Genomic DNA, 13,362 nt, shown 5'->3' with positions numbered 1-13,362 from the left:
AACCATTAAACTGCTCTCTCTCTCTCTCTCTCTCTCTCTCTCTCTCTCTCTCTCTCTCTCTCTCTCTCTCTCTCTCTCTCTCTGTCTGTTTTGCCCTCTCTCGCCCTCGTATCGCAGATGTGCAGCACATTAAGCGGCGTGACATCATCCTGAAGAGGGAGCTTGGCGAGGGGGCCTTCGGCAAGGTCTTTCTGGCAGAGTGTTATAACCTGAGCCCCACTAAAGACAAAATGCTGGTGGCCGTCAAGGTACGTGCATGTGTTTGTGTGTGTGTGTTACATTTCAGTATTTGAGGCAACTGCGTATTAGTGTGTGTGTGTTACATTTCAGTATTTGAGACAACTGTGTGTGTGTGTGTGTGTGTGTGTGTGTGTGTGTGTGTGTGTGTGTGTGTGTGTGTGTGTGTGTGTGTTTGTGTGTGGGCCTAATCCAAGAGCAAAGGGCAGGCGGTATATCAAACAAAGGCAAACAAATGAGGATTGGTATGACTGACAGAGACACACACACACACACATAACAAAAATGCATGTAGTGGAATAGCCACGTTCTTGTTCAGTTGAACCATCAAGCACGCACAAACCCATTTCCCTGTCATATCGAGAGGAACACAAATATTACAGAGAGAACAGAACAACACTGAGAAGTCAATTAAATATGATGCCTAAATGATCCAAACAGTGCAAAAACACAGTGCTCAATAAAGTTAGTCTCCTGCCACCAGATAACACTGAGGCATGTGGATGGTACATATTAAAGGGAGACGCTTATACCGACCTGGAAAGGTCAGTATAAGTATATAAAACAGGTGTGGGTTAATCGATTGGGTTTTCACTCAATGTTATTGTAACCCGCCCGCAAGATGTACCCACGCATGACATTTATTACCTGCAGATTCTTGCTTTTTCGGGGGAAAACACACGTATGCATTAGCACACTCACTCACTCACTCACTCACTCACTCACTCACTCACTCACTCACTCACTCACTCACTCACTCACTCACTCACTCACTCACTCACTCACTCACTCACACTCAAACACACACACGCACACAAGCATGCACGCTCTCCCTTTCAGTGAGCCACAGGAACTGCAGTGCAGGATGAAGGATGCTTAGAATATGTACCGTTATCCACACACACAGCAATATATTGACACACACGTGCACTATGCACTTAAGTGCTTTGAAACTGTCTGCGATTTGGTTCACATCAAAAGACTCACTCAGTCTTTGATAGTCATCTATTTTTTTTACCAAATTGCATGGATAAGTAGAAGCAGGTAAAAGTCTCTCTTTTTCTTATGCGTATTCTCCCTAAAATATATTTGCTTTCAACTGAAAATTATACTCCTGTTGAGAGACTCTGCCATATTTAACTATAGTCATAACAAACTTGGCCCTTGAAAAGGGAACGTTCTTTCATTTTTTGGCAGTGGCTTTAAAAGCCTAAATGCTCATCACAACCACTGAACGAGGGCGAGAGACCATCGCTCGATGAGGTAAAATGGTCTGTTACATATTGACACTTTTTTGGTTTCAGACTTTCTGATTGGGTACAATGATTCTGATGATTTGGTCAGATCCCTGACAATGTTCTTGCAATACAGTGCAGGGAGAGAGTCTGGTAGGCCAGATACAGCTAGAGACATGAAAACACTGAAACCAAATGAGAGAGAGAGAGAGAGAGAGAGAGAGAGAGAGAGAGAGAGAGAGAGAGAGAGAGAGAGAGAGAGAGAGAGAGAGAGAGAGGTTGTTTAGGGAAAGGTTATGTTTATGCTAAGCTATGCGAATGCACATTTGAGATCCATGGAGGAGAGAGAGATAGAGAGAGCGAGGTGGTTCTGGGTATGGAAAGCCTAGTGATTCTGTTGGCCACACATATCGTCGTAGAAAGATATTCAAAAACATGACAGCCGAAGCCACTGTGGGAAGGAGATTGCAGTAGCAAAAGGCAGTATAGTATTATGGGCAGTGCATATGAGTCTGTGGGTTCTCATCGGCGCCTCCCACATCTTCCCCGAGTTCTCTACGCCGCCGTTATTCTCCTGATGATCTTTTGTTCAGAGATAAATATTTATAAAAAAATAGCTATTCCCCATCTCAGAACCCCCCAGGGCATCCATGGCAGATCCCGCTATCGTAAAAGGCAAAAGCCCCTCTCTGTTTGCTGTTGCTCTTCACCTGCGGAGGACTGGCTGCTGTGCTGTTGGTTCACCCCAGGGGTACACAACATGTAGCACACCTGGATGGATGCAAGCCGGAGGACTTAGAAAGCAACTATTTCTACAGCACCGAAGAAGGCTAGGGACAGACTCGATACCAGCGCTAAAAGCCTCCTTTGGGTTATCCATACAAGATGCGTGCAGCATCGAAAGTATTTACCTATATATTATATCTTCATGAAAATGTTTGCACAACTGTTGGGTTAGGTGTCTTGATCTGTCGGTCAAGTCATTGTTTTTTTTTATAGCATCTGACTGAAATCGATTTTAAAAAGGCTGCATTTAAACACACCGAGATCGCTCCTTTTAGAATAGAGGCTTTCACACTCTCCCCCACACACTCTCAGACACGTAGACACGTATACATAGACGCCGCATTTGCGGCCTCAACCTGTTGCTGCGATACGCCAAAGGGGCCGCAAAACTTGAGACGCCATGACTGGCCTTTAAACAAAGCCAAGTAGATGGGGGAGCTGAGATTTTCCTGGATAAAAAGCGCAGTTTTCGCAACCGGTTTCAATCAGTCATTTTGATATTCATCGTAAAAAATATTGTATTTTTTCTGCAAAAAGCCTTGAATAAAAGTGATGCATTGATATCGGTTGAGAAATGTAAAGATGATTTTTATACAAAAAAAACACTGCTCCCCCGATTGGTAGTATATGTTTCCGGGAGGAGTCTTTGCTATTTCCAGTATGGCGATGGCAATAAGTCGACCTTCGATCCAAAGGCCAAGGCGGGCGTCCATGTGGATATGGCTATGCTCACACGCTCTCTGTCCGTCTCCGCCCAGACCCTGAAGGACCCCACCCTGGCGGCCAGGAAGGACTTCCAGCGGGAGGCCGAGCTGCTCACCAACCTGCAGCACGAGCACATCGTCAAGTTCTACGGCGTGTGTGTGGACGGGGACCCCCTCATCATGGTGTTCGAGTACATGAAGCACGGCGACCTGAACAAGTTCCTCAGGTGGGTTCACACCCTGAGTTGCCGCTGGGGGTCCGCCTTAGTGGGGGCGGGGGGGGGGGGGGGGGCTGGGTCTTGAAGGTAGGGTTGTGGATGGGGCGGTAAGAGGAACAGTTTATCTTTTACCATGGATTCTGGGATTAATCAATTTAGCGGATGCTTTTATCCAAAGCAACTTACAGTGATTTGTTTTGATATAAGTTGTTAATGGGCAGGGAAGGCTAAGGGGTCTTGCTCAAGGATTGGATTTTTCGAAATACCCACAACCTTACGGCTGTGAGTCAAACACCGCTAAGCACAACCCTATCCTGCCCTCTCTGTATTTATCTTTAATCTATCCTCGAGGATAAAAGGTACACATTGTTAGCTAAGTGGCTTCATGACTCTACTCCAAAAGATTAAAGCCAGGGGTAGGCAGTTTAGAGGAGCCTGCCAGAGTAAGCTACATTTTGAAAGTATCCAACTACAAAATCCTACCCCTCCCTTCAGGCCTCCCTCCAAAGACACTGCCCCAAATCATGCAACCCGGTATCACGCGATTTCGTGCTCATGCGCACAAACGTTATTAATCTATTGAATCGTGTCCCAGATTACGATTGTCCGACTTTTTTAGTGCTACACAGAACGAAATGTAAACCAATGCATTCTGAATGGGAGCGTTCTCCGACAATTGACGTGCTCCACAAAACGAAACGAGAGAGAGAAAGAGAGAAAGGGAGGGACAGAGAGAGAGAAGCTTCAGAATGGGTGAGCGCAGATAGTACAGTGCACCCTCTATTTATATATCTGTATATATTATCATCTAGTTATATATATGTCAACATTTCTGATTTGTAAGCAGACCTCCTCAAAAACGACGTTAATTGCCGGAGAACGCTCCCATTCAGAATGCATTGGTTTACATTTCGTTCTTTGCAGCACTAAAAAAGTCGGACAATCGTGATCTGGGACACGATGCGCACAGATTAACGTTTGTGTGCATGAGCACGAAATCGCGTGATACCGGGTTGAATCATGTGCCTCTCTTGCTAGCTTTAGCAATGGATCTGCCTAGCCTTTTGGAAGGCCCCTACTCTGGTCTAATAGTCAAATTAATTAATTCCTATGTCCTTTCCTGACCACTCATCCTTGACCTTGATGGAAACAACATCCATTAAAGATTTGATGGAGAATTCATAAGGTATAAAGGGTTGACTTGTAACCGAAAGGTTGCTCGTTTGATTCCCAGGCTCGAGTTGTTCCTGAGCAGGACACCCAACCTTAACAGCTCCCGAAGAGCTGATTGTTGCCTTGCATGGTTGACTCCGCCGTCGATGTGTCAATGTGTGTATGAACTGCTGAAGTCATTTTGGATAAAGCATCTGTTAATTGCCCTAACCGTGGTGCATGGATAATGCAACTGCCCTCAGACTGATAATGTCTATTTTGCATAATTATTTTGCACGCCTTCCCAACATCAAGACCGATTTCAATAAAGATGCATGGGACAATAATGCATAGCAAAGAGGATCCCTTGGTGTAACCATCGGTGCACCTCACTTACGACAGATGATACAAGACGAAAATGACGTAGAAGCCGGTGTCAAAAGGGAGACTTCAATGAGCAGAAATGGCATCTTTGGGAGAGCTAGTAGCGAGTGAGGATGAATTAAAGTGAACCAGCAAACATTGCAGACGGGGAAGATTTGGAGCAGAGATAAGACATTCCCAGTTCATGAGCTTATTTAAGATAAACGTTGGAAGTTGTCGGCTCGAACAACGATTTTGGGTGAATGCGTTGTGTCTTGTGCCAACCTGAGAAGCTTTTTGAAGACCTGTAGAGATGAGGGAATTACTAACAAGAGTTTTAAGGCGTAATTATACCAGAAGTTTGTTCTCGTTTTGATCATAATGTTTTGAGTTATGTTGCTGACATTGAAAACCGATTTCGCATTGGAGCGAAGAAATCTGTTCATTATTTTCAGTAAATTATTTTATTTGAATGAGAGCTGACTCCATTTGATCAACACAATACAACACAGACAAAAGACATGTAGAAAATTAACACAACAGTGCAAAACATAGCCCTTTGCACAGAAACAGCTGGTAGAAATATCAGAGGGAAACTTTTTACTTTTATACTTGCATTACAATTCAGAGCCTGTATTTTCCACTTTTACTTAGGTAAAGAAGTTGATGCAGTACTTTTACCAGAGTATTTTCTTACACAAGTATCAGTACTTCTACTTAATAAAGGATGTGTTTACTTTTGCCACCACTGTAGCTAGATAGTCAGATAGGAAGGTCATCCAACATTTCATTCGGGCCGAATGTAATAATTAGGCAAGCTTATAACAGGCCCGCAACAGCCACAGATACATGATTTCTTTTGTCGGCTTTTGATTTATTGCTTAGGATCGGGATGTAAAGAGAATTTCAACAAATATGACAAGAAATGCTTCTAAAATAAATAGCCTACCCTAACATTACTAGGGATGCATTGGGGTCTTTTATCTTCTGTTCCCCTCTCATTGGCCAAAATGTCTACAGCTGTGTATTTGGATGTTTTCTTAAAGAAAGATTTTTTACCACCAAGAGTATGAAAACAAAGTTTTTTATCGGTGAGAAAACGGTTTGTCTCAAAGGTCCTCTTGGCTCTGGTCTGCAGTCTTTTAATGTAAATTTTATATCACAGCAATGATGCGTCGACAATTCCAAGAATCCAATCATTGCTTACAGAATAACTGATACACTTATATGTCTATCCGATATCTGCAGCCTGTGTCATAATCGACCCTCTTCTCCGCCCACCATAATCTATTGCTTTCCACTCATTTTATTAAAGGATGAAATGGGGTAGAAATGTGAGATAGCCGTCTTTAGAGATACTGCTGAGGACCTGAGAACTATATGGAAGCCTCTGGAACACCAACAATGAAAGTATTCTTCTGTTGGCAAGAAATAGGATGAAATCTCTTGAACACAACGTTGTTTTGCATTGATTATCACAGTCTTAACCTAGCGGATACAAATGTGGGAATCATTTTTTCGTCAGATGAGACCCATAACAATTTATAGTATTATGAATTATGATTATTTAAAAAAAACGATTGATACTATAAGAAGCAAGGTGGAAGCTGAGTGGGCCACCTCTGATTGAGCCATGACACAGCCAGCTGTGGCTGCGTGAACTCGGTCCGCCCGCAGACACTTAGTGATAAATGAACACAAGGTGAACTATATGTTGAAGACTGACAATTACCTCCACCTATGAACAACACCCAATTCTGCGACCCTCCTCCCCTCTTGAACTAAATGTATCCAACTTGAAAGATCCTTTGCTTTCATTCGTCTTAAAGATTACCTCTGTTTCAGATTGTATCGCCATTGTAACGTTACAATCTGAAACCAATTCCCTCCCCCCCCCCACCAAAAAAAAAGAAAAGGTCCATCTCAGCGCGCAGGTTGGTTCATCTTCATTATAGAGTTGTAGAGTCTCCACCCTGACCCCCCACCCCCCCCCGTTCCTGTGACTGATGGATGAGGGTCTCTGTGGGAACAAGGCAGGTCCGTGCTGAGTGACAGAGTGGCATGGGGGGCGGCCCCTCAGACAACGCCCGCATCCAGTTCACCTTTTGTCTCAAAATAGTGTCCGTTGTTGGGCCATTACTCGAATTCTCCTGGAACCGCTTTCTATCGCACCCTCTCTCGCTACTGCCCTCTCTCTCTCTCTCTCTCTCTCTCTCTCTCTCTCTCTCTCTCTCCCCCCCCCCCCCCCCCCCCGCATTGATTGTCAGGCAGTGACGGATAAGGCACTGCCGAGTCTTTGTCTTGTCCTGTGCTTGGAGACAGACGCACGCACAAGACAAGCTCGTTTGCAGTTAATTAGCAGCGGTACAGAATAATGAGGAGGCTCAAAGCGTTGCTTGGTTTTGTAAGTATTTGAAAAGTATGTCTATATATATCATAGCCTAACTTGTAAAAAGTGTACCGCGTACCGCATCAGTACCCACCCTGCTTATGGCGCCTGTTCTATTTCTGTCCGCGTTACATATGTGCTTGCCCAAGGACGGTGTGACCTGCCTGGCAAAGAAAACACACAAACAACACGCAACAACAACACCTTTAAATCATCTTCCTTCACAGCTGGAGCTCTGTGACCCTGACCACACGGGGCTACGCGTACGCAACGGCAAGAGGCCGTCGCTAATGCAAGACTCTCCTTGGTTGCACGCCAACCTCCGGTATAAAATAAATGTAAAAAAGGCAAGAGCGTTCCCTGTAAACGCGGCTCTGAGCGGGTGATTGATGGATGAGGCCGTCTCGGGGAACAAAGCAAATACACCCAGTTAGAGCGCTGGAAGCTACACAAAAAAACCATTATCTCTCCAGTCTCCTCTGTGCTGCACCCTAAGAGCTTCAACAGAGACTCGACAAGAACAGCAGCAATCATCCCCACTGTGTAAAGCCAAAGGGAAAAGCCCGTATTTTTCTTCGTTTTTTTTTTTAGCTTTTCAAGGCCAATTGTAACTCAATTGTTTTTGTCAAGTTGAATGTTGCTGTGTTTTCGAATAGGTAACGCAATACTGAAATAATTCATCACCAAACCCATTATGGATCTGGCTTCAAATTCTAGATGATGAAAATAATAATAATCAGAACAATGAGTCATAATAGGCAAAAGAAAAGATTTGACACAGAATAAATAACACTATCACTTTATATTGCAAGCATTATTATGGTTGAGTAAGATAACCTTCTTTGATTATAAGGTCCAATCCAAAACGGAAGCACATAAAATAGAATGAATAATGGAATAAATTGTGTTGCGCCAGTGCTTGGGTTTAGACGATTATTGCAAGTGCTACGAGTCATCACAATTAGAGAAAGTCTGTACTTCTGAATGTCACTGCCAGGATGTTTTGCAGTGTTTGGCACACATGAGACATGCATGCTTTTGTGTGTGTGTGTGTGTGTGTGTGTGTGTGTGTGTGTGTGTGTGTGTGTGTGTGTGTGTGTGTGTGTGTGTGTGTGTGTGTGTGTGTGTGTGTGTGTGTGTGTGTGTGTGTGTGTGGGCACAGTGACACTCTGTCTCTTGGTGACTTGGAAGTTAATTTCAGCCTGGTAATTGTGTTTCCATTAAAGTACTGGCATCAAATCATTCAGGACACTGCTAATTTAGCATGCAGCGATTGCCTTGCTCTATACAAATACACACACACACACACACACACACACACACACACACACACACACACACACACACACACACACACACACACACACACACACACACACACACACACATAATCCCACTGGCATGCACTGGCATTCAGTTTCCCCCCCTCCCTCCCCCACAAACCTACACCCTCACACATGCATACACACATAAACACACACACAGAGACACACACACACAAAGTTTGTGTGGTTATGTACTTTATGTGTGTAGGTAATGGTATGTCTGATCTTCATACTAGCAGTATCTGTGACTTGAGCCCAGTGAAGCAAGGGCAGTGATGCACACGCACAGACACGTAAGAGACACACAAACAAATAAGAACCGACACCAATATAAAGAAACCCTCAGACATTAATAAGGGGGTTTCAGACACAACAAACACTGAAGAAGTGGCTTCGGAGGCGCTAGACTGTCACCTCGGGTTAGCTTGGCCCCTAGCGGCTGCAGGCCGCGACACAGATCATAACACCATCCGACGACCACACACCTCAGCCACCGCTCTATCGATTATTTGTTCTCTGCCTCACTCATGTTGGCCATTGAATCATTCCGAACACACAAGCCTTTACTGTCTTCCTCCCCGAGAAGTTATGTACAAAGTACAATGCCTTTTGCTTGCACTAAAATAGGCTGACAGCTACCCCCCGGGCTCCATCTTTAAGGCTGACTCACATCGGTGACTCACGACTAATAAAGCCAAATGCCAGACGCCTTGTATTAGAGATATTACCTCAAGCGTTGGACTTGAATTTGTCTCACAGAGGAATCTATTGTTTAAAAAAATAATAATTTTCCGGAAATGTGTTGCCTACACAGTTCTCTCCCACATCATTCTGGAGATATTAATAGACTTTTTTTTTCAGAGCTTTGAAAGATTTAACTTAGCAACAGTGGCTGGAGGAATGGATGCATGTGTGCACAGACCGTGGTAGATATAAACAATATGGTCTTGTCGTTCTCTAGTGTCCTGGCCGAAGGTCTAAAATATTATCTTTAACATGTATCTATGTCCGTCCATTTATTTAGATTATTATACACACAAAGAATATTACAAGTCAAAATATTTTTGTGATTAAATGAATATGAAAATGATCAAATATTATATGTATCGCAATGCATAACAAAACAAGCAAGTGACTCAATTTAAACTTTGTCAACAAGGAACAACGTTATAGACTGCATGATGTCAAATAGTTTGCACCTCAATTCAAGTTAGCTGTGTTACCCAGTGTAAATAATCATCGACACTTATTAGGGTTGCTGTCACACCAAAATTGTACTGGGGGCGAAAATTGTACCGCCTACGTAATCCGCGTTCGAAAATTCCAAACCTGCCTGGCAACTGATGATCGCGTTGCACGTTGCCTGGCAACGGACAATCGCGTCGAACGATGACGTCTATTATCTAAATTAAATGAACACAAGCTAGCTAGACTACGATACACCTTAAGCACTCAGTTTACTTGCTAAATTCGATTAAACAATTAAATACAATACAAATATAAACTACGATACACTTTAAACACTCAGTTTTCTAGCTAAATTCAATACAACACAAATATAAAGTAAAAACAAGTGTTATCTGTATTATGTTATTTCGTCTTGATGAGCGCAAATGTTTTTTGAAACCTGCCTGGCAACGGACAATCGCGTCGATCAATGACGTAATGTTCCGACACGGATTACGTAGGCGGATTACGTAAATTGTACCCATTTTCGCCCCCGGTACAATTTTGGTGTGACAGTGCCCAGTGGTTATGACCTATAGCCTAAGGCCATCCCAGCAACCAATCTTTGTCCTGGGTCTATTGCCAGTCCTTCCTCTGCAGTAGAGCAGGATATCACCCAGCTTGGATCATTTACTCCGTAGTCTCCCTGCCGTTTTCATATAATCATAATGGCCTCTCATTTTGTTTATGATTTAAAAATGTACTCCCTTCATAGTTTCCACAAGGAGTTTTCCTGTGGATATTATCTGTGATGGGTTCAGTTCAACGGCTCCTATGGTTATTTAGTAACTCCACAATTAACTCTGTTTCCCTAACCCTCCGCCCCATCCTCCTCTTTCCCGCCCACCTCGTACTTGTGTTCTGCAGAGCCCATGGGCCGGATGCCCTTATCCTGGTTGATGGACAGCCCCTGCAGACCAATGGGGAGCTGGGCCTGTCCCAGATGCTGCACATTGCCAGCCAGATTGCCGCTGGGATGATCTACCTGGCCTCCCAGCACTTTGTGCACCGCGACCTAGCAACCAGGAACTGTCTGGTGGGCAACGGACTTCTGGTGAAGATCGGAGACTTTGGGATGTCCAGGGATATCTACAGCACAGACTATTATCGGGTGAGTTTAGTAAGTTGCATCGATAGAATTCCATTACTTTTTCTTATTCTTTTGGTCAAAGTCATCATATTGTAATGAGCCACGGAGCCCAAGATGCTTAAATATATAATGTACTTTTCCATGCTGTGCACACACTTCTGGCCCTCCAGAACAAGTTTATGTTTCTGGAGCACAATAACAGAGACTCAGAGGGATATTCAGCAGACTCTCCAAGCACTTTAATTGGCGTGTTGGGAAATCATTTGTATTTGGCAGTAAATGTCAATGACTCCATCTTGCCCCATTTCCCTAAGCAGCTCCCGTGGTCTATTTTACCTCTAATGCCTTCCTAAATGTCCAGCTGGTGGTTCCATTGGAGAAAAAAAACGTATTTTTATTTTACTTTTAGGGGGTTAATATGTACTGTAGTTACCAGTTAATGTGCTGCATAAAGCAGTAGAAACACTCTAAAGAATCAAACGTTAAAGGAGCCATTATTCCTTATTGTACATTTAAATAGGAACTGGTTGAGTTAAAGACTATTATATGTATTCTGCACGTTGAGAACAGGAATTATGACTGCCGAGTTGAGTCAAAGATAAGGGAAAAGGTTCATCAGTGATTGGATTGCTATTCGCTGTTTTGAATACAAATACTGCACATGAAGGATCTAAGTGGTCACGTGGACAGGTTCACCATGAATGATGGGTAACCGCCCTGGATTCTCATGCAGGTACAACTAAAGGGGAAAAAATATTCTGAAAGCTTCTGTTGTTGACAACCTGCCAATCGTATCTTGTCTCCACCGCAGTCACATGCAGAAATATGCTGACAGTATCAAAGCAATGCAGGCATATACGGTAGCTTTCGTAGCAGGTATATAACCTCCATACAAACACGCAAGCAAACACACTCACGCACGCAAGTGCAGCGCACATCCTTATATGCACACATGCCTGCTAGAATATTAACTGAGCACAAAAATGAACACAATGGGGAAGACTTACAATGAGACACATTTGTATTCAAACGGTACGACCTGCATGCATACACACACATTCACACACACACACACACACACACACACACACACACACACACACACACACACACACACACACACACACACACACACACACACACACACACACACACACACACACAATCTCTCTCCCACACACGAACAAACACATGAACTTGGCAATACTAATGGAGGTTTGTGCTGGCCTGCACACACATGTTCGTGTGTGTACTTCCTCTTTGAGGGCAGAAATCCGCTTCTGCTTAACATGCATCCGAGGTCTCTAATTCTGCAGTCGCACGTACGCAGTGAAGGAAAGGAGACGGGGAAAGAGGTCGAAGATTTTAATTTCACCACAGTAATTCTCTTTAATGCGCAGGCTATTTCCCTGCAGTCTGACAGAACACAACGAGCACTGTGCTTAGTTGACTTGCTGGAGAGGGCTGCACGGCCATATGTCTGAATTAACCAGGAGATATCCAATACAGAGGGGTCAGCGAAAGTGCACAACGCTATTTACCATGCATGCCATTTGCTTCCAAATACTGAGGACCAATAAATAGCAGGCTCATTTGGAAGCCATTCTGGTCCAAGGGGGCTAGTCCATTCAACCAGTGAATCTACACAAACACATACACACCCACCCACACAAACACATACACACACAGACACTACCAGCAGGCATTAGAAAACAAAAAGAGACAGATAATGAAGCTCTGTATTGTTCTTTTAACGTAAGCTGATAAGTTATAGCTTTGCACCCACAAGCGTCATTATTCCTGGAGCTCAGTCAGTCCACTGACTGTTGTCAATGAGGACACCATACAGAGTCCATGAACAACCTCCATTTATTTCCAAGGTCTAAAGACACAATCAACAACACAGTGAAGTGTCCCTTTACGTGTGTGTTTGCGGACGATTCCGAAACCAAACAAAAACATTTTTTTCCCCCAATCCCCAGTTTAGTTTGTTTGTGTGTGTCTCTGAATCATTTAAAGAAATATGGGTCCACTGAAGAGTGCCCTAAGTATGTTTGCATTGTGACTGAGTGTTTCTGGATAAGCCCTCAGGGCTCAGCTTGCCCAAGGCTTAGAGAAACGAAAACGTTTTTACAGGTTGAAGTGAAGTGAGAGAAGAGAGAAATGTGCCAGGTGAAAGACAAGCGAAGGATTCTGTTCCTATTCCCAGGAGAAAAGCGAGAGAGAGAGAGAGAGAGAGAGAGAGAGAGAGAGAGAGAGAGAGAGAGAGAGAGAGAGAGAGAGAGAGAGAGAGAGAGAGAGAGAGAGAGAGAGAGAGAGAGAGAGAGAGAGAGAGAGAGAGAGAGAGAGAGAGAGAGAGAGACAATTCAAGAGAGAATTCGGTAATGACAAACGGTGGGAGAGACGTGCGTGTGTGCGTTTAAGTGCGTTTCCGTGTGCGTTCAGAAAACATGTCATGGCACCACAGAGACAATTTGTCACGGGTGCACCGGAGGACAATTGCTAGGCATCTGTGGAAGTGGAGCCGCATGCAGGGTCGAGTGAGTCAAGAGCCCTCGCTGATTAATGGATAATGAACCAATTATAATCTATACCATGTACTATGATATGGGCGTCCGCTCTGACATCCTCACTTC

General features: G+C 43.9%; 1 protein-coding gene across 1 annotated transcript in view; it reads left to right on the top strand.

The window, feature by feature from the left end:
• Positions 1–13,362, top strand: part of LOC132464961 (NT-3 growth factor receptor-like) — a 30,457-nt gene that overhangs the window by 8,623 nt on the left and 8,472 nt on the right. Inside the window, exons 3-5 of the mRNA XM_060061595.1 lie at positions 118–248; positions 3,017–3,189; positions 10,504–10,747. Coding sequence (XP_059917578.1) covers positions 118–248; positions 3,017–3,189; positions 10,504–10,747 — 548 coding nt within the window. The remainder of the gene's footprint in view (positions 1–117; positions 249–3,016; positions 3,190–10,503; positions 10,748–13,362) is intronic.

This window comes from Gadus macrocephalus, chromosome 9, assembly GCF_031168955.1.
Source record: "Gadus macrocephalus chromosome 9, ASM3116895v1".
Classification (NCBI taxonomy): domain Eukaryota; kingdom Metazoa; phylum Chordata; class Actinopteri; order Gadiformes; family Gadidae; genus Gadus; species Gadus macrocephalus.
Note: the sequence above shows the minus strand (reverse complement) of the source record. Positions and strands in the feature narration are given on the sequence as shown.